The 21,128-nt window shown below is 41.7% G+C and overlaps 2 protein-coding genes across 4 annotated transcripts; one reads left to right on the forward strand and one right to left on the reverse strand.

The window, feature by feature from the left end:
- Positions 1 to 1,043: 1,043 nt before the first annotated feature.
- On the forward strand, positions 1,044 to 10,596 carry LOC111981010 (progestin and adipoQ receptor family member 3). Of its 2 annotated transcripts, none has more exons than XM_024012121.2 (7): positions 1,044 to 1,248; positions 6,220 to 6,445; positions 6,665 to 6,827; positions 6,994 to 7,149; positions 7,319 to 7,516; positions 7,644 to 7,734; positions 8,433 to 10,596. In XM_024012121.2, the coding sequence occupies exons 2-7, from the start codon at positions 6,261 to 6,263 to the stop codon at positions 8,576 to 8,578; spliced, it is 939 nt and encodes a 312-aa protein (XP_023867889.1). In that variant the 5' UTR covers positions 1,044 to 1,248; positions 6,220 to 6,260; the 3' UTR covers positions 8,579 to 10,596. The 2 variants fall into 2 exon arrangements, with proteins under 2 accessions (XP_023867889.1, XP_023867890.1); XM_024012122.2 differs by lacking the exon at positions 1,044 to 1,248 and adding an exon at positions 4,713 to 5,110.
- Positions 10,597 to 11,481: 885 nt separating this feature from the next.
- Positions 11,482 to 18,959, reverse strand: anxa3b (annexin A3b). 2 transcript variants are annotated; one of them, XM_024012118.2, is made up of 14 exons: positions 18,869 to 18,959; positions 17,840 to 17,870; positions 17,177 to 17,224; positions 16,988 to 17,075; positions 16,589 to 16,683; positions 16,315 to 16,428; positions 16,119 to 16,209; positions 15,382 to 15,461; positions 15,178 to 15,234; positions 14,844 to 14,937; positions 14,640 to 14,735; positions 14,493 to 14,551; positions 14,019 to 14,141; positions 11,482 to 11,923 (listed from the first exon to the last, which is right to left on the reverse strand). In XM_024012118.2, exons 2-14 carry the CDS (start codon positions 17,852 to 17,854, stop codon positions 11,864 to 11,866), a joined length of 1,020 nt encoding a protein of 339 aa, XP_023867886.1. In that variant the 5' UTR covers positions 17,855 to 17,870; positions 18,869 to 18,959; the 3' UTR covers positions 11,482 to 11,863. The 2 variants fall into 2 exon arrangements, with proteins under 2 accessions (XP_023867886.1, XP_023867887.1); XM_024012119.2 differs by lacking the exon at positions 18,869 to 18,959 and adding an exon at positions 18,803 to 18,833.
- Positions 18,960 to 21,128: the final 2,169 nt, after the last annotated feature.

Genomic DNA, 21,128 nt, shown 5'->3' on the forward strand with positions numbered 1-21,128 from the left:
CACAATAGGCGTTAATACGATTGCAATGGAGTTTCCCATCTCCTCAAAAGGACTGTATTTCTGGCTACTCCAGAAARTGATGTTGCACGCTACCTCAGTAACTCAAGCACAAGGCCAACCTGGGTAGTCTACTGCTGGCTGCTATTAGCAACTAAATKATCCTTATAACYTATTCTGTGAGCGATTTAAATARATAGTTAAAAGGACATAGATCTGGTGTATTACAAGCAATTATTGGTACCATAATTTAATAAAACAATTTTACACAAAGATACATTTTTCCATTCACTATAATGGGGCCTAGTTCTGCTAACAAATGCCTGCAGTACAGCGGTCGGTCTTGAACTTCCGTGACTTCAAGAGGGAGCAAGCGGTCTCCTCCATAGAGAATGATAGATGCCTCTAGTGGCCAAAATTCTATTTTAGCGTGGGCAGCGCTATTGAGGGCATCCACCATGCTKCCGCCATTTTAAAGTAGTCAAAATAGTCATCTGGGTGGGGTTTCCTATGGGTTGTAGCCACAATGGCGCTGCGGCTGTCCATGCTGTCACAGATGAGTCCTCTATCTATCTCTATGTTCTCCCCTAGTCTGTTGCATACTTTTTGGGGGGACAGTTGGGACACCTTTTTCGGCAACCAAAGCCAATCGAGGAACACGGCCAAACTGATCTCAGTACTTGAGAACTAGGCTATTGGAAATCCAAATAATKGATTTAGATTATGTATTTGGATAAATACCACATCATTTTTTACAAATAATATTCTATATTCTTCAATAAATTGACTTGTTCATATCTTTCTATCTCTCCAGTATAGCTATTAATTGTRGTAAAATGAAATCATTGCTGTAGCTGTATCATAAATCATATACATTTGGCTATTTGGGTCATTTCTATAATATCCAGATGGGCCATAAAAAAAGCTTTTATTTATGATCAGATATTTGGAGCCACCCAGACTTAAACTGGTGTTCATGAAATCGTATCACAGAGTTACTGTCTTTGATCGTATTGTATTCAGGCAGTTTATAAAGTCCAGAGAGGGGGTCCTCGGGCACGACTTGCGCAGCCATGTCCATTGTGTAATTTTAGAACTCTGTTTTTTTGTTTTGTGCTTATGTATTTTCCAGCATGAGCTGCTGGGCTAGCCAGCTGCTTAAAATATTGTATTAATAGCTTGCTAAATCACAAAGTAAGGTGTATTGTAGCTAGATGACACCACGTAGCCATCGATAGCATGCAACAAAAGGTAATTTTCTCTCTGCGAGATCAATTCCGCATGCTAGCATGTCCGGCTAAATTTCAAGTTGGAATGCAAGAGGAATGCATATATTTTGATCAATCGCTTAGCTCTGATTTATTTCAATAAATGATCTATTACCAAAAGCATGTTGACTTGCCAATTTTATTAGTCATAGGTTCAGATCCTCTATTCGTCTTTCCTAGAAAAGCGATCTAACGTTATGCTTGCCAGAATATACTGACCCCTACCATTATGCTTGTTTACACTGAGCTGCACCGGGGTCGGAACGCAATCATGGTTACATTAAAAGCCTATTTATTCTTGATCTGTCAATGCCATCAGGAGGCTCCATGTGGAGGTTCTGATACAAAATTGCAGAGCCTTTGGAGGCTTGAAAATGCCAAATCTAGCTCCATTTGGCAATACATAGGGCTCAACATATTTCCATGTAGCCAGTGCTTAATACTGTCAGGAGCTGAGTAGGGAAAGGGGGGATACCTAGTCAGTTGTCCAACTGAACGAATCTTCCACATTTAACCCAGAGAGGTGCAGGGGGCTGCCTAAATCAATGTCTTCGGCACCTGGGGAACATTGGTTTAACTGCTTTGTTCAGAACGACAGATCTTTACCTTGTCAGCTCAAGGATTCGATCCAGCAACCTTCCAGTTCCTGGCCCAACGCTCTAACCACTAGGCTACCCACTAGTACTGGCAACTCACATTTTCTACTGCTTGAGCTCCTGTTCCTCTTATAGAATATTAGCTCAAAAGTATTGTAGAGGTGCTGCACATAAATATAAACCGTACCGGCACCAAAATTGAGTACCGGCACCTATTTCATAAGTACTGCATATAGCTCCACAATGACATGATTGGTTGATGGTAGGTGGGGGGCAGTTCATCCTGTATAAACACAAACTCGCTTACTTCACAAAAAAACATGGAGAACTTTGACGAAAGACTATCAGAATAAATTCACCAATATAATACATCTTTATGTAGGGATTTCAAAGACACAAAAATAAGTTTGAACTCCTAGAAAGACATTGTGGAGGAAGCTCCCGAGTGGCGCAGCAGTCTAAGGCACTGCCTCACTACAGTGCCTGGTTTGAATCCAGGCTGTATCACATCTGGCCGTGATTGGGAGTCCCATAGGGCGGCACACAATTTGCCCAGCGTCGCCGGGGTAGGCCGTCATTGTAAATKAGATKTTGTTCTTAACTGACTTGCCTAGTTAAATCAAGGTTAAAAATAAATAATAATAGGAAWAAAGTTGAAGTTGGAAGTTTACATACACTGAGGATGGAGTCATTAAAATTCATTTTTCAACCACTCCACAAATGTCTTGTTAACAAACTATAGTTTTGGCATGACACAAGTCATTTTTCCAACATTTGTTTTCACACTTATAATTCACTGTATCATAATTCCAGTGGGTCAGAAGTTTACATACACTAAATTGACTGTGCTTTTAAACTGCTTGGACAATTCCAGAAAATGATGTCATGGCTTTAGAAGCTTCGGATAGGCTAATTGACATAATTTGAGTCAATTGTAGGTGTACCTGTGGATGTATTTCAAGGACTACCTTCAAACTCAGTGCCTCTTTGCGTGACATCATGGGAAAATCAAAGGAATCAGCCAAGACGTCAGAAAAACAATTGTAGACCTCCACAAGTCTGGTTCATCCTTGGAGCAATTCCCAAATGCTTGAAGGTACCACATTCATCTGTACAAACAATAGTAGCAAGTATAAACACCATGGGACCACGCAGCCATCAAACCGCTCAGAAGAGAAGCGTTCTGTCTGCTAGAGGTGAACGTACTTTGGTGCGAAAAGTGCAAATCAATCCCAGAATAACAGCAAAGGACCTTGTGAAGATGCTGGAGGAAACAGGTACAAAAGTATCTATATCCACAGTAAAACGAGTCCTATATCGACATAATCTGAAGGCCGTTCAGCAAGGAAGAAGCCACTGCTCCAAAATCGCCATAAAAAAGCCAGACTACGGTTTGCAACTGCACATGGAGAAATGTCCTCTGGTCTGATGAAACAAAAATAGAACTGTTTGCCATAATGACCATCGTTATGTTTGGAGGAAAAAGGGGGAGGCTTGCAAGCTGAAGAACACCATCCCAACCGTGAAGCACGGGGTGGCAGCATGATGTTGTGGGGGTGCTTTGCTGCAGGAGGGACTGGTGCACTTCACAAAATATATGGCATCGTGAGGCAGGAAAATTATGTGGATATATTGAAGCAACATCTCAAGACATCGTCAGGAAGTAAAGCTTGGTCGCAAATGGGTCTTCCAAATGAACAATGACCCCAAGCATACTTCCAAAGTTGTGGCAAAATGGCTAAAGGACAACAAAGGCAAGGTATTGGAGTGGCCATCACAAAGCCCTGACCTCAATCCTATAGAAAATTTGTGTTCAGAACTGAAAAAGCGTGTGTGAGCAAGGAGGCCTACAAGCCTGACTCAGTTCCACCAGCTCTGTCAAGAGGAATGGGCCAAAATTCACCCAACTTATTGTGGGAACTTCTGGAAGGCTACCCAAAACGTTTGACCCAAGTTAAACAATTTAAAGGCAATCCTACCAAATACTAATTGATTGTATGTAAAGTTCTGACCCACTGGGAATGTGATGAAAAACAAATCTGAAATAAATCATTCTCTCTACTATTATTCTGAATTTCACATTCTTAAATAAAAGTGGTGATCCTAACTGACCTAAGACAGGAATTTTTACTAGGATTAAATGTCAGAATTGTGAAAAACTGAGTTTAAATATATTTGGCTAAGGTGTATGTAAACTTCCGACTTCAACTGTAGATGCAGTAAAGAGGTCAATGGAATGCAGACCGTGGGGATAGAAGGGCAATGGATTGGCCCACATTCAACAATCTGATCAAAGTGAATATTTGTCAAATCCGTCATGATTGATGTTTATTTATTTATTTTTTATTTATTTTACCGTTATTTACCAGGTAATTGACTGAGAAACACGTTCTCATTTGCAGCAACGACCTGGGGAATAGTTACAGGGGAGAGGAGGGGATGAATGAGCCAATTGTAAACTGGGGATTATTAGGTGACCGTGATGGTTGAGGCAGATTGGGAATTAGCCAGGACACCGGGTTAACACCCCTACTCTTACGATAAGTGCCATGGGTTTAATGACCTCAGAGAGTCAGGACACCCGTTTAACGTCCCATCCGAAAGACGGCACCCTCACAGAGCAGTGTCCCAATCATGCGCCTGGGGCATTGGATCTTGTTTAGACAGAGGAAGAGGTGCCTCCTACTGGCCCTCCAACACCACTTCAGCAGCACCTGGCCTCCATCCAGGACTGACCAGGACAACCCTGCTTAGCTTCAGAAGCAAGCCAGCAGTGGTATGCAGGGTGGTATGCTGCTGGGCAGCATATGCTGCATATGTATTGTAACAGGCCCATATGTGGGTACTAAATTCCCGATTTGGATATTATTGCTGTTTTCGCTGCAATAACATTTAGAAGTTGTCCCTTTTCAGGTTTATAAAAAGTGACTAGTAAATGCTAACTCCCGTTTGTATAAGCAGGTTAGCATAGSGAGCACACAGAAATTGGTGGTGTAGTCAAAGTCGTTTTAAACTGTAATGCAGTTGATTGATGACATGAACATGTATTGGGGTTGACCTCCATACAAACATATAGTGTGAAATACACATAAACAACAGCCTAAATGTAGGCTGATTTTGCTGGGGGGCAATGAGGAGATTCGGGATGGAGATTCAGGTGGGAAAACGGTGCATCCTTTTTACTTCATGCTATTTTGGCTGAGCTCCTATGTCAAGCACCTGGAAACGGACTCCAACAACTCAGAAGAGGTAAGGTATTTTCTTTTTGTTTAGCCAGTTGCTCGTAATTAGCTGGATGGCTGTAGAGATGAATCCTGAATCGCTACGAGTGGTGCGGTGCAGAACAATTTATTGGATGAGTATGACAGCTGCCCGAAACTCAAGATGTATGAATGCTCTGACTTCTGTGGAGGCCGCATTGCTGTAAATGCTGTACAGCCACTGCAGAATCGGATTGACCATAAAATCAGCTTTCAAAACACTGGAGCTGGCGCGAGATATGGATCGGAAAACATACCTCAATGCAGGATGGGATATGCCACTCATTTTGACCTTTATCCACACTGATACATCGAGAAGATTGAAATACTGCTAATTTTCCCAGAAAACTGCCCTTTTTGTTYTCATGCTAGCTAGTAGTAGCCACCGCAGTCATTTTGRAATGTAGGGTCAGCCAATCAGCTCCTTTGTTGTTCAACGCCACGTGCCATTCCATAATGGCTGCTTTGGCTGATGTTAGCTAGCCTGATAACACAAAGGGCTGTTTTTCCAGTTTTTCAGTGTGGATGTGTGTACAGTGTAGATGAAGTGTGGATGTGTGTACAGTGTAGATGAAGTGTGGATGTGTGTACAGTGTAGATGAAGTGTGGATGTGTGTACAGTGTAGATGAAGTGTGGATGTGTGTACAGTGTAGATGAAGTGTGGATGTGTGTACAGTGTAGATGAAGTGTGGATGTGTGTACAGTGTAGATGAAGTGTGGATGTGTGTACAGTGTAGATGAAGTGTGGATGTGTGTACAGTGTAGATGAAGTGTGGATGTGTGTACAGTGTAGATGAAGTGTGGATGTGTGTACAGTGTAGATGAAGTGTGGATGTGTGTACAGTGTAGATGAAGTGTGGATGAAGGTACAACTTGCAGTAAAGTACCCATCCCTTAATTGAGGTACGTTTTCCGACCCTTATCTCCTGTCTGCTCCACAGTGTCTTAATGTAACCATGATTGCGTTTAGACCCCAGTGCAGCTCAGTGTAAACAAGCATAATGATAGGGTCGGTATCTTCGGCCAACCTTAGATTGCAGTGACACCTTAGTGCCATGCCATAACTTTAACCTGTTGTGCCCCTTTCATCTTTTCAGCCTTAAACCTGTGCCAGAACCGTGAAATCTGATGTTCCAAAATGCCTCATAAACTCCTCAAGTTACTCCTGGGAAGTTACCAGTGGCTGGCCAGTTACTGGCCCGTCCTTATGCCGAGGGGAATCCGCCTGTACACATTTGAACAGATCCCGTTATTCATGAAAGAAAACCCATACATTACAGATGGATACAGAGCCCGTTTACAATCCAAACTTTGTTTAAAAAGGTATGTCAAGAGAATAATATAGCTAAGCTTAATGTAAAGTAGTACGTTGTTGTACAGTGTTGTTGCTAGTTGTTGTATAGCCTGGTCCCAGGTCTATACTGTCTTGCCAACTCATATGGTTATTGTCATGTCAAACAAAATTACCATAGCAGTTGGCAAGATAGCACAAACAGATCTGGAACCAGGCTAGTTGTTGTGTATTGTTTTCCACCCTTCTAGCATCTTTGTGCTGTCCAATGAAACAGTCAACATATGGACTCATCTGTTGGGCTTCCTCCTGTTCTTCCTACTGGGGGTGAATGACATGTCTACAGTCCTGCCGGCTTCAGGTGCCAACAGAGAAGACTATGTCATCTATTGCATAGCACTCTTCTGCTTTCAGGTGTGTGTTTGGGTAGGTGGGTGGGTGGGTGAGAGTGAGAGAGAGACGGACAGAAAGAAAGAGAGTGAGAGGTCACAGCTATCTGTCAGTCTTATTTTGTTGTGGTTTACAGGTCTTACCTGTGTTCAGGAGAAGTAAAGCTGGTGTATTTKACCTGTTTTTCTAGGTGTGTATGCTGTGTTCTGCAGGGTATCACATGTTCTCCTGCCACCTCTCAGAGAAGACGTGTCACCGCTGGTTGGCGCTGGACTTCGTTGGAATCTCTGTGGGAATCCTGGGCTGTTACATTCCAGGGGTCTTCTATGCCTTCTACTGCATCACTGTATGTTCGACAATAATACATTCCATTATTTGTTTTCTTTTTCCACTCATACTGTTTGTTTTTGTAAATGTATACTTGTGCAAGCTGGCTCTGAAATCCCATCTCTTCTCCCCACATATCTTTCCCCGTTTCCTGTCTACTACCCCCACCCTCTTTCTCTCATCAATAGTTCTGGAGACAGGTGTACCTGGTGACTGCTCTAGCGTTGATATTGGCCGTGTTCTTAGCTCAGATCCACCCTCACTACCACTCTAAGGAGTGGCGACACCAGCGTACTGCCCTCTTCTGCTCCGTGGCTGGCTACGGGATCATCCCCGCCGGCCACTGGGTCTGGCTCAATGAAGGCCTCGGCTCAGCTGTCGTCCAGGTGAGGCAACAGATTCCTGAATTAACACTTTATTTGAAAGTGTGTTGACTTCATAACACATTCATAAACAGTACAATTATGCATCAGAGTTAAGTATTGTTACCCTTAACATCTGTTCTGTCTGCAGTTGTTCCTCCCTCGTGTGATTGTGATGTATTTGATAGCTGGAGCTGCGTTCCTCTTCTACATCTCTAAAATCCCAGAACGCTGCTTCCCAGGTGAGCCGTCATGCTTGACACATCTATTCCACAATATTACAAATTACCTTGAATAGCAAATAACCATTCGTGTGATTAAGATGAGTAATTGTGCACCTTGCCTTCCCAGGTGAGCCTTCATGACTTCATGCTTTTGACCCATTTATAAGACATGTATAACATAATACTCTTTCCATTTGTTACTGTACACTGAGTGTACAAGATATTAGGAACACCTGCTCTTTCCATGACAGAGTGACCAGGTGAAAGCTATGGTCCCTTGAATGGGGTATGGTAGTAAGTGCCAGGTGCACCGGTTTGAGTGTATCAAGAACTGAAAAGCGGCTGGGGTTTTCACACTCAACAGTTTCCCGTGTGTATCAAGAACTGTCCACCACCCAAAGGACATCCAGCTAACTTGACACAACTGCGGGAAACATTGAAGTCAACATGGKCCAGCATCACTGTGAAACGCTTTCGACACCTTGTAGAATCCATGCCCCGAAAAATGTAGGCTGTTCTGAATGCAGAAAGGGGTGAAACGTAATATTAGGGTGTTCCTAATGTTTTGTACACTCTGTATATTTCAGTCACCTTTTTTTTGCCAACTTTTGATTGGCCAAATAGCCTCTGTCTTCCATTTCCTTATTCCAATCTTTGAACACTTAAAATTTGAAGTGACCTTTTGATGACCGTGTGATGCCCTTTGACCTCCACAGGTCAGCTGAACTATCTGGGAGCCAGCCACCAGGTGTGGCATGTCCTGGTAGTGTTTATGTTCTACTGGTGGCACCAGACTGCTGTGTATATAATGAACTTCAGACACAACCAGCCATGCCCTCCTCTCTACACCAATAGTGGCTAGCTGGAGCCACACAGACTAGCATCCAGCCACCAAGCAACCACAGCCTGTACTGTAGCCACTCAATGCAATCAAACCAGACTACAGACCGCCTATATAAGCTTATTCTACAGATGCCCAGTCAAGACCCATATCCAAGAACACCCATGATAGTACTGTTAAACCTTACAGGTGTCTGTAGAAAGCTTGAAACCATCTCTGGTTTTAAGGTTTGCTATTGGTGTTATGCAATCATGTCTGCTTTCTGCTGAGACTTCTGTAATGCCAGGTTATAAGAGATGGAAAGACAGGTCAATCATAGCCTGGTCGCAGGTCTGGGAAGCAAGATGGCACAAACAGATCTGGGACCAGACAGGGTAAGTCACTAGACACACTGTACACAATACATATACCGCTACAGGTGAACATTTTCTGTGATTCTCCAATTATCTTTTCATATTCAAGATTTTTTTAAGCTGATTTGTATCTATTAATTTGCATGTAAGCTACTGTTTGAATGTTACATGCTGTGAAATACTTCTCTGCTGCCTTGAGCAAATGGGACCTTACAAAGGGTTATGTGCAATCTACCTGCCTGCTATCCTATGGAAATGGAACAAAAACAAAAAAGTTATTTTTGTTTGAGTAGTTTTATCTGTATTAATCAATACTTGAATTGTTTGTGTGTTGTATTATTGCCTCTGGCACAAACTTCATTGGGTTCTATGGTGGGGTTGAGTAGTTATCTTACTGTATTTCATTAATGGTGGGATTGAGTAGTTATCTTACTGTATTTCATTAATGGTGGGGTTGAATAGTTATCTTACTGTATTTCATTAATGGTGGGATTGAGTAGTTATCTTACTGTGTTTCATTAATGGTGGGATTGAGTAGTTATCTTACTGTATTTCATTAATGGTGGGGTTACTTTTAGTATTAGTGGTCAACTGACCCCCTTCCTCTCACAATCCACTTGAATCTAAGGGCTGATTCAGGAATGTTTAGAGAGTTGGTGTACATTGTAAACTAAACCCAAATTAATAGATTGGGAGTAAATGACCTTGCTTTAATTTGTTTGTTAATAGACATTTATGAATCCGTCCCTACTAGTCACTTACTATATAACCTAACGTAGCGACGTAAAAGAAAACACCTGGAGTAGGGATACCCCCATCTGGTCACTGAGTATTATTATATTATTTTATATAACTTGTGGAGGTTCTGTTCTGCACTGTTCAACCAAATCCAGTAAATGTGAAGGAGGAGTTAAGATGGATCGTCGCCTTTTAAGCGTCTTTAAAGCTTGAAGTCGCGCGCCAGGCTCGTTCCATTTCCACTTGAAAACCGGTTGCACCCAGTTTTTTGCAACCCCGCTTGATGGTTGTTTTCTATATATGTAACATGGGGTGTGTGAAACAACTGCATAAGAAGAAATACTTTAGAGGCCAGATTTATCTATTGTCATGACTAATACCGTATGGTTTTACAATCACATTACTGACAGGTCTATCTATGCACAATATGGTTTCCTGTAGATCACAGGTGGCTGGTGGCAACCTTAATTGGGGGGGGGGGGGGGGCTGTATCAGTACGGGCTGGAATTGATCTGATGGAATGACATACAAGTGTTTTAATACCATTGTTATGAGCCGTCCTCCCCTCACCAGCCTCCTGTATTGTAGATCTCCTACTGTGTAGCTAATACCCATAGAGGTCATTCGACCTTGTCAGATAATGATGCTCAGAACATATCACAGCCGTTAAAGGCCCACTATGACATTCACAGCCTGTAATGACTGTTCGTTAGCCTTGTTTGTAAATGAGCTTTTGTTTCAAGTATGCCTTTATTTCACTGTATTTTACCTGGTTGCTATAATGTCGGTCTTTGGTTGTCCAACATTTGTTTTTCCATTCATTTAGGCATTACTGATGGACTTACTTTTGAATGCTGGAATGCACTGACTAAAGGGGCACATTGTTTTAATCTATCTAATGTGACATGTCTCGAGTATTATAAATTAATAAAGAATGCCTAAAAGGAATGTCATTGTTGAATTCAAATGTCAGAAAAAAGAAGCCATTACTCTCACTTGTGGCTATATACGGTTATTAGAAAATGGCATCCTCCTCAAAGTTAACGAGAGCATAGTCTCCTTGCCATCACATCTTATACAAAGGCATAGTTGTCAAAACAATATTTTCAATTAATCCCATTCTACAATCTGTTTTAATCTCTGACCTCCCAGCGCAAATTGAGGTATTATAATCTACAGCCATTGTTCTTTTGTTACAGCTACTAATTGGAATTTTGTAAGAAAGGGTTCCTAGCCACCGTGCTTCTACACCTGCATTGCTTGCTGTTTGGAGTTTTAGGCTGGGTTTCTGTACAGCACTTTGAGATATCAGCTGATGTAAGAAGGGCTATATAAATAAATTTGATTTAGAGTTAGATACTCCCAACAGACAACAAATCTCCAGATTAGACAGTCTTGCCTGAGATAATGACTAAACATAGCTTTCTTCACGACAGTGTTGGCAAAACATCGCAGAGCAGGAGGATTTATCACACTTTGTCTCACTTGACAAATTGCCTTTATTCTCAGGTGCAGACAGAGATGAAATATTCATGCCATGTAAAATACCAATCATAAATTATATCAGAATTAGGCTAAACAGCTTAATCACCACATTACATGTCAACATTGTTTTGAGGATTACAGGATGAGATCTGGGCTTTGTATTAAAAGAACTCAATTTCACATCTCATTCAGAAGCATTGTCAGTTATTGTTAGCAAATCCAATTCAAGTCTTTGTAAAACCACTACAAGAAAACTTAACATTTCTAAACTGAATCACTGATCAACATGGTATTCTGCAGATATGCTTTATCRCCACCCACTGGACAAAAGACCACATGACAAGCAACTGTTAGTAAACATTTTTAATAGTACTTCTCATACAAGAACAGATAGAATACCTTCCTGATATCTATAATAATTTGGATAATACCAATAAAGGTTWGTCTTAATGAGATGCATTCAGGAATGTAAATGTTGGAAACACATGAAACAGAATAGGTGACTCTGGCTAAGGAATCCTGGAGTGTGTCTGGGCTGGCTGAACACATTACATGTTCCAGGTTACACGTCCCAATGTCAAACTTTGAACATTGAAACAAACATATCCATGTTTCTCAGGGAAACACAGTGAGTGTGTCTATAATAAATCGAACCTGTGCAGTGCACTGCAGCCTTCACATTGTTACGATCCTTCGGTGGGAGGCTCCTCAATGCCAAGTAGACAGGACCTTAGTCGTCTTCACCACACAGCTTCAGCAGAGCTTGTCCGTAACTTCCAGCAGTTTCAGACTACAATTGAACACAGGGATGGAGAGGACTTTTACATGGCTATGACACAGTATGATCAATTTCACAGATCCTATTAGTCAATCGTCATTTCCTCCACAGAGAATCTTCAGAGCGTTGCCATAGTAACTGGACACTTATGACTGACCTGGCAAGACAGAAAACGCCACAAAAAAAAATATCCCCAAATCACAATAAAAAAAAGGTCTGATTCGCAATCGCATATGCAGATCAGATTGGCTGACCAAATAATAAAATCACAAGATAGGAGGTAGGGTTGAAAATAAATCAATCAATTCCAATCATGTTTATTTCAGCAGCCATTAAATAAAAATCAGCAGATACAGTGCATTCGGAAAGTATTTAGACCCCTTGCCTTTTTCCACATTGTTACGTTACAGCCTTATTCTAAAATTGATTAAATATTCCCCCCCTAAATATACACACAATACCCCATAATGACAAAGCGAAAACAGAAATACCTTATGTAAATAAGTATTCAGACCCTTTGCTATGAGACTCAAAATTGAGCTCAGGTACATCCTGTTTCCATTGATCATCCTTGAGATGTTTCTACAACTTKATTGGAGTCCACCTGTGGTAAATTCAATTGATTGGACATGATTTAAAAAAGGCACACACACCTGTCTATATAAGGTCCCACAGTTGACAGGCCATGTCTGAGCAAAAACCAAGCCATGAGTTCGAAGGAATTATCTGTAGAGCTCCGAGACAGGATTCTGTCGAGGCACAGATCTGGGAAAGGGTACCAAAATAAATTCTGCAGCATTGAAAGTCCCCAAGAACACAGTTGCCTCCATTCTTAAATGGAAGAAGTTTGAAACCACCAAGACTCTTCCCAGAGCTGGCCGCCCGGCCAAACTGAGCAATCGGGGGAGAAGGGCCTTGCTCAGGGAGGTGGCCAATAACCCGAAGGGCACTCTGACAGAGCTCCAGTTTCTCTGTGGAGATGGGGAAAAACCTTCCAGAAGGACAACCATCTCCGCAGCACGGCACCAATCAGGCCTTTATGGTAGAGTGACCAGACGGATGCCACTCCTCAGTAAAAGGCACATGACAGCCGCTTGGAGTTTGCCAAAAGACACCTAAAGACTCAGACCATGAGAAACAAGATTCTCTGGTCTGATGACACCAAGACTGAACTCGTTGGCCTGAATGTCAAGCGGTACGTCTGGAGGAAACCTGGCACCATTCCTACGGTGAAGCATGGTGGTGGCAGYATTTTTTATTTATTTCACCTTTATTTAACCAGGTCGACCAGTTGAGAACAAGTTCTCATTTACAACTACGACCTGGCCAAGATAAAGCAAAGCAGTGCGACACAAACAACAGAGTTACACATGGAATAAACAAACAGTCAATAACACAATAGAAAACTCTATATACAGTGTGTGCAAATGAGATAAGATTAGGGAGGTAAGGCAATAAATAGGCCGTAGTGTTGAAGTAATTACAATTTAGCAATTAAACACTSGAGTGATAGATGTGCATCATGCTGTGGGGATGTTTTTTAGCGGCAGGGACTGGGAGACTAGTCAGGATCAAGGGAAAGATGAATGGAGCAAAGTATAGAGAGATCCTTGATGAAAATCTGCTCCAGAGCACTCAGGACCTCAGACTGGGGCGAAGGTTCACCTTCCAACAGGACAACGACCCTAAGCACACAGCCAAGACAATGCAGGAGTGGCTTCAGGACAAGACTGAATGTCCTTCAGTGGCCCAGCCAGAGCCCGGACTTAAACCCGATCGAACATCTCTGGAGAGACCTGAAAATAGCTGTGCAGTGACACTCCCCATCCAACCTGACAGAGCTTGAGAGGATTTGCAGAGAAGAACTCTCCAAATACAGGTGTGCCACGCTTGTAGAGTCATACCCAAGAAGACTTGAGGCTGTAATCCCTACCAAACATGCTTCAACAAAAGGACTAAGTAAAGGGGTCAAGGGGGTCTGAATACTTTGAATGCACTGTAACTAATTGCTCAAAACAAATCGAGCTGTAAAAGATAGAAAATTGACCCCATGAAATGTAGCTATAGGACAAGTATGTTACCAGTCAGCAAGATTATCAGCAAATACCTTGATGGTGGAGTAGAGAGAACAGCCAAACAGCTTTTTGAACTCTGCCCTGATGTCCAGCATGTCCATCTCAGAGCGGCCAACCATTATCCTGGTCAGAACGGACTCTGTGGTCCCCACGCCCTGAACACACAACCACTGGATTAATCCCAAAACCCCACAGATTAACATTCTACACCACCAGAGCCCACTGGATAAGAGGAAATGAAACAAAACATGTCAGCCCCAGATCTGTTTGTGCAGTTTAGGAAAATCAGATGGCCATTCTTGTGCAGTTTGGCATGACAATGACCATAGGAGTTGTCAAGACAGCACAAACAGATCTGACATCAGGCTAGGCACCGTGCACTATGACCTTGTATCCCGTTGGGCTCTGCGGGTGGAGAATAGTGCATGAGCTGCACGAAGCTTAAAAAATAAAATGTATACTGTAAGCAATTTGTAAAATGCATAAACAGGAAGACTTCTGCTCACCTTTGTGCTTTTGAACAGTCTCTCAGCCAGGTAGGCAGGAACACTCTTCACACATTTCACTGGAAAGTCAAAGGGTTTGTTAGCGATAACAGTGCATGACATCTTTGAGAGTGATAGGCAACAAAACCTGTGAATAGTCCTTCGTACCAATAGCCACCAGTAGATCCTCTAGATTCCCTGACATCTCCCTCTCAATGCTCTCCTGTAGAGTTTTGTTGCTCAAGGCCTTATACTCCACTAGGGCTGTAAGGGGAGGGAGAAACACGCAACCCGTTAGCCTACATCATCATCATAGAAGACAAGACTACAGTATTGTGTCCGTCAGTGCTTTGGTAGACCAAGGTTACTAACTCTGTCTCAGCTGAGGAACACTYCGGTGACACAGGATGTCAATGAACTTGCTTTCATCAGTCCCCCACTTCTTCTCTCCTGCCTCGTACAGGGCCTAGAGAGGGGGAGGGACACAGACAGAGCGAGACAGAGGTAGTACAGTACTTGTATAGGCACTATCGTGCATTGGCTTGAGTGAGAGAACATGGAAGAGGAACAAACCAATATATTTAATTACACTTCACGATGACAAGTCTTTGGCAGGACGTCTGAGTGAGTCACTCCCAAGGAAGCTTAAAACCAAGACCAGTGAAATACTGAGCATGGTTGCAAAATTCATCATATCTTAATGTACCTTAGCGTCCGCTTTAGCTTTAGCCGGGTCCACATTCGTACTCTCATCTCGCTTTCCCTTAAAATGACAGACACCGAACCGAAAGGTTGAAAAAGTTATCTTAACAAGCAGCTGAAAAAAACTATGTAACAGAAATACCACTGTTACTTGTAAGTCCAAGTCAAAGTCAAATTCCCCCTGGGGACAATAAAGTTCTCATTTTACCTCAGCCAAGATGAGCAGTGTTGTAGCATAGTCTCCAGATACCTCAGACTTGAGGTCATGAGTCATCAATCGCCCAGTTTCTGTGGTCAAATACAGTATCTTATTAGTTTCCAACTAACAGATGACTGACAATCAATCAATATGTAACTTTTTAGGCGACCGACCAAATTCACTAAGAAATGTGGGTTATAGATCTATCATTCTAAGAAGAGTAMATCTGTTTTACTTGCGCTATTTCTATGCTTCCCATTCTTAAATGTAGTTTTTGCATCTTTTACTTTCGGTGTAACTTCAAACAGCTAATACAACAATATTTTTCGTTATGGAAATTATAATTTCACAGTGGTTTGGATGGTACAATGATTATCTACACTATACTTGCTTATTTTATCACACAAACTGAAATTTGGCGAACTATTAGAGTTTTAGCAACCAGGAAATGGCGGAGCGATTTCTGCATAATGCAACTTTAATACTATTTTTTTATTTAACTAGGCAAGTGAGTTAAGAACAAATTTTAATTTACAATGACGGCCTACCCCGGCCAAACCMTAACCACGCTAGGCCAAATGTTGCTGCGCCCTATAGGACTCCCAATCACGGCCAGTTGTGATACAGCCTGGAATCGAACCAGGGTCTGTAGTACTGCCTCTAGCACTGAGATGCAGTGCCTTAGACTGCTGCACCACTCGGGAGCACTTAGTAGTACATAGTAAGAAAGTTTAGAGACTACTAACCTGCTAAGTAAGCATCAGATAGATCCTTGATTTGCTTGTTGGATCTTGAGGCAAATATCTCTGTTAAAGTCTCCTCAGTTGTCCCAGGACCCTGTGTGTGTGTAACAGGCAGGTATGCACAAAGTACATGATAAATGGTCATTCACAGTAATGTTTGGTACCAGATAGTTACCTAATACAGATAAATGTCCCTTACCTTGATGGCTCTGATGACCTCATGACAGTCGAAAAGAGCAGGAGGGGTGACCAGAGCAACTAGCAAGTTTTCAAAGTCCCCATGGGTGTCCCCCTTCAGGTCATCCACTAATGTCTGGGGGGGGGGGGGGGGGGGGTCAAAGGGCCATGGGTTATCAACAGGGATGGATGTTGACTCATGCAATATTCAGAGATATCAGGACAAGATGTTTTAAATAAATTCGAGAAAAACTATCATGCTGCTAATATTGAGAGTAGTAGAGGGATAGTTGTACCCTGTTGGCAGCTTCCTGGTACGCTTTACAGATGAGCTGACGCTGGGCAATGCTCCTCCCGGTTAGAACTTCAACTAGAGTCTTCTCAGTGGTACCTGAGAACATCAACACACAATGTTTATAGAAACAGAAATTTTACATTTCAGTCATCCAGAGTGACTTACAGTAGTGTGGGCATACATTTTCATACTTTTTAAAATTTCTCCATACTGGTCCCCTGTGGGAATTGAACCCACATCCCTGGCATTGCAGGCTCCATGCTGTACCAACTGAGCTACACAGGATCACATGGAGTGAAAATTCCTATCACGAGGCATCAAATAAGTTATTTCTTGGTTGGTATGTGGTAGAGTACAGTGAAGTGTTTAGAGAGTATGGTGGATTGATTGACATTCCTACCTATTCCCTCTATGGCCTTCCGTAGAGCAACTACATCTTCTGCTGCTTTGAATCCCGCTTTCTCTTTAATGGTTCCTCGGGTGGTGGACTGAGAAACAGAAAAACATATCAAGAAACAGCAAAAACTAGTTAATTACATTAAGGTACATAGCCCATAGTTGAAATACAAGTATAACTTAGTAGGCCTACCGTTACTGTCAAAGAGGAAGGTGAATCCAAAAGGAGATCCAAGTCATCCTGAAAAGAAAATGTACAGATTACCAGAGGATCATTATGGACAAAGACTAGCAGTCATCCTCCACTGAGTTCTTTTCCCCCCAATGAACCTCCGACTCGCTATGTGTCGACACTTCAAAAATGTAAATTCTTAAACTCTCACCGTGTCCGTATGTTTTAACCTCTGTTATTGCCTGCCTTTGTTTGCTGAAAATCATACTTTAATAATCAAATACAACCACCGACTATTTCCTTGTTAAGATTAAATTGGCACAATTTATGTGATTGTGGTATATTTGAATAACGTTTTATTAAAAACGTATGGATTTCGGCAAACTAAGAATGGCACGCAACAGAGGACAAACATAGGTACTTGGTAAGGGTTGAAGAATTTACCTTTTGGAAGTATCGACGCATAGCGACTCGAAAGAGTCTTGAGGTTCTTTAATTTTTTAAGATGTGAGTCTGCTCTCAAGTCTGTGGAGGAGTGAAGTTACTTGGAAACCAGCCAACAAACACAGGCCAGGGACAGAAGTGGCTTRGAGATGTGTAAACAGAAACAACAATCATCTGGAACAATTAGTAGAAAAAAGTATTTCCGTTACAGAAATTAGAGGGACATATCTGGTAACTTACCCAAACATTGGCCATTGCAGCAGTGGATATTCTACAAGTGAGGGGGGAAGGAGCTGGGTAACAATTCATAGATTCATATTTCTTTGATTATGGCCTAATTTGTACAGCAATTCCAAAGCCATCTTCATTGACAGTGCAACGTTGCACATTCCACCGTACTGGTAGGTTAGCCCATTCATAGACACTAACRCTAGCGTCTATTGGTGGAGCTATCTTCTTCCCGGGGCACTTTTGTAAAGAGCCCCGACACCTGCTATASACATTAAAACACATGCCTTGCAGTATGGTTTTAGAAACATAAAGAACACATCTTTCATATCAGCAAGAAATCATAAAAAGGTTATATTACTAGATCTTTATAGGGTAAAGGTTAGTGTTCCCACATGGCCATATCTCCATGTTACAGGGCTTGTTTATGTAAGACAGAGCTGACAACTTGTACCTATTAGCTATCTAACATGCGTCGAACACCTGTGTGGACGCGTCACTGAGGAGGAAGTGTAGTTTGTCAACTGGCGGCCCCACAGTTTATGGCTCTGTGAAAATCTGCTACAGTAAGTATCATTTTAATTTGAAAGATTATTTCTTGCTGATATCAAAAAGGAGCATATGTTTTTCGAAAACAGTTTCGCACGCGATGATTGACATTTCTAAATGTTAAAACAGCTTCGGAATTATAGTTCACATGGAGCCAGCCGTGGGCGAAGTTAACCAGTGAAAACCCTAAGGAGAGAAGGGGTTTTCGAGAACTATGGTAGTTGTGTTACTTAAGGCATTTAAATCAGAATAATCTAAATCAATTGCCTACGTTAACGGTTTTAAATACAACAAATATTTTTCGGAGTTTGATAGACTAACGTTAAATCACATCTGGTGACAGCTGAAACGAATTCTTGTCGAGAAAAATAATCACAGTATACTACTTGACGCACTTCACTCAACTTGAACAATAGCGTGCCATACCTTCGATAGTCCTACATTTTCCGTTTTATAATTTGTTAAATATCAGAAAAAGCTGTTTCGCCTTACCTGAGCTATAGTTGTCAACTGGCCACACCTTTTTACTAGAGTGCAGAAGCCAACGCCCATAGGCACCACGGGAAATGAAGTCACTACCGGGAATATTCCCAAATCCCTCCTCGTTTTTAAACGGATAGAACAGTCAAATAGGTCTGTGGTACAGTCATACTAATAGGATCAATTATGGTGGTCCTGGTGCATTTTTATTAGCTGTCATGATGATACTGGAGTTGCAAATCAAATGGTTGGACAACATGATTACATTGTTGCACTGCATAACCATCACTCAGTGATACATTGTATCAGCTGATCACAACCTGTCGACGATGATTAGTCACTATTATGTTTCTCTTTGACAAAATATTTAACAACAGATTTAACAACAGTGTCCTGGTGAAAATATCCCACAGTCGTGTAGCCACTGTCTATCCAATATAATGAATGCATTTGAATGGACATGATTTGAGAAACATAAGCATGCAGTATTGTAGAGATACTCCATAGAGACACTCCCTTTTTAAGGAATCTAACATAATACACATGTAGGAATAATGAGTCCAAAGTTCTATTTGCACTGTGAGGGAACAATCGCAGATGTGTCTGTCCAAGACTAAAGAGTACTGAGTTACTGATTAATCAGTGAAATTAAAATAAATGCCTGTGAAAACAATGGTCAATGTGAAACCTTTTAGATACCAAAACAAGGTGTGGGAAATATGTTATTTTTTACATACATGTCTTACTGCTATGTTTATCATGACGGAGTAACAATTTCAAATTGTTTACATAGACAGCCGCACCCAACGTATAAAGTCCACTTACAATTTGTAACTTGCAACTTCAGGCCAACACCCCTAAACCTTATTTCTGTATTTGCAGATAAATAAAAGCTGTGAGGATGACACCACACATAGTAATTACACATAACAGTCCCTTGATTACGATTGTGAGTTGAGCCATAATACAATTGTGTATGGTATGAGGACAGGGGGAGCTATATCAATCTCATATCACCCAGTGGTGATATACCCTGCACATTTCAGACTGTATTACAAACATTCAGGATGTATCTAGGCAATACTTACTGTTTACTTGAGGCATGTTATCATACTATGGAAGGAAGGAGGTGTGAGGGGGCGACCCAGATGACCAAGATGTCATATCCTCACACGTCTTTGCTTCCAATCATATCATGAGTAACCTGCTTAATTACTCACAAGCCTCAACCTGTGACAATCCAACCTTGAACTGACTGAACATCCATCTATACTCAAAGTAGCAAATGACTCACTGTTGTCATTGTTCAATTGAAAGTTGTATCAGTTGGTTTTAATATATAATGTATAATTAAGCAATAAGGCCCGAGGGGGTGTGGTATATGGCCAATATACCACGTCTAAGGGCTGTTCTTAAGCACGACGCAACACGGAGTGCTAGGACACAGCCCTTAGCCGTGGTATATTGGCCATATATCACAAACTCCCAAGTTGCCTTATTGCTATTATAAACTGGTTACCAGCATAATTAGTGTAGTAAAAATAAATGTTTTGTCATACCCATGGTGTACGGTCTGGTATACCACGGCTTTCAGCCAATCAGCATTCAGGGCTCGAACCACCCAGTTTAAAATTCTGAATGACTAGTCTTGGGCCATTTGGCTTCTAAGCCATTATATCTTTGTAGCCATTTGCTGTTGGACACTAGGGCTGTTATCCCATCCATGTTAGCCTCTGGTGCTGTTAGCCTTTGCATTTTAACATGACTACTTGTATCCCGAAAAGCTTTGTATTACATTTTTTACTTCGACCGGATCCTGGAACACAAGTCTCCTCTTCTACCCTGCCAAAGTCAACTTTGCTACTGCACAATTCAAATCTACAGAGGGTATGTAAAATCAAATCAAAGTTTATTTGTCGCTTACACAGATTAGCAGATGTTAAAGCAGGTGCAGTGAAATGGTTGTGTTTCTAGCTCCAGCAGTACAGTAAATGATTGTGTTTCTTGCTCCAGCAGTGCAGTAAATGATTGTGTTTCTAGCTCCAGCAGTACAGTAAATGATTGTTTCTAGCTCCAGCAGTGCAGTAAATGATTGTGTTTCTAGCTCCAGCAGCGCAGTAAATGATTGTGTTTCTAGCTCCAGCAGTACAGTAAATGATTGTGTTTCTAGCTCCAGCAGTGCAGTAAATGATTGTGTTTCTAGCTNTAAATGATTGTGTTTCTAGCTCCAGCAGTACAGTAAATGATTGTGTTTCTAGCTCCAGCAGTGCAG

The sequence above is a fragment of the Salvelinus sp. IW2-2015 genome, linkage group LG20 (assembly GCF_002910315.2).
Source record: "Salvelinus sp. IW2-2015 linkage group LG20, ASM291031v2, whole genome shotgun sequence".
NCBI classification, from domain to species: domain Eukaryota; kingdom Metazoa; phylum Chordata; class Actinopteri; order Salmoniformes; family Salmonidae; genus Salvelinus; species Salvelinus sp. IW2-2015.

Bases quoted from the DNA above. Each gene is read 5' to 3' on its own strand.
- LOC111981010 (XM_024012121.2), top strand. From the start codon at position 6,261: ATGCCTCATAAACTCCTCAAGTTACTCCTGGGAAGTTACCAGTGGCTG. The intron at 6,446-6,664 runs GTATGTCAAGAG...CCACCCTTCTAG, and splicing joins TCCAAACTTTGTTTAAAAAG to CATCTTTGTGCTGTCCAATG. The intron at 7,150-7,318 runs GTATGTTCGACA...TCTCATCAATAG, and splicing joins ATGCCTTCTACTGCATCACT to TTCTGGAGACAGGTGTACCT.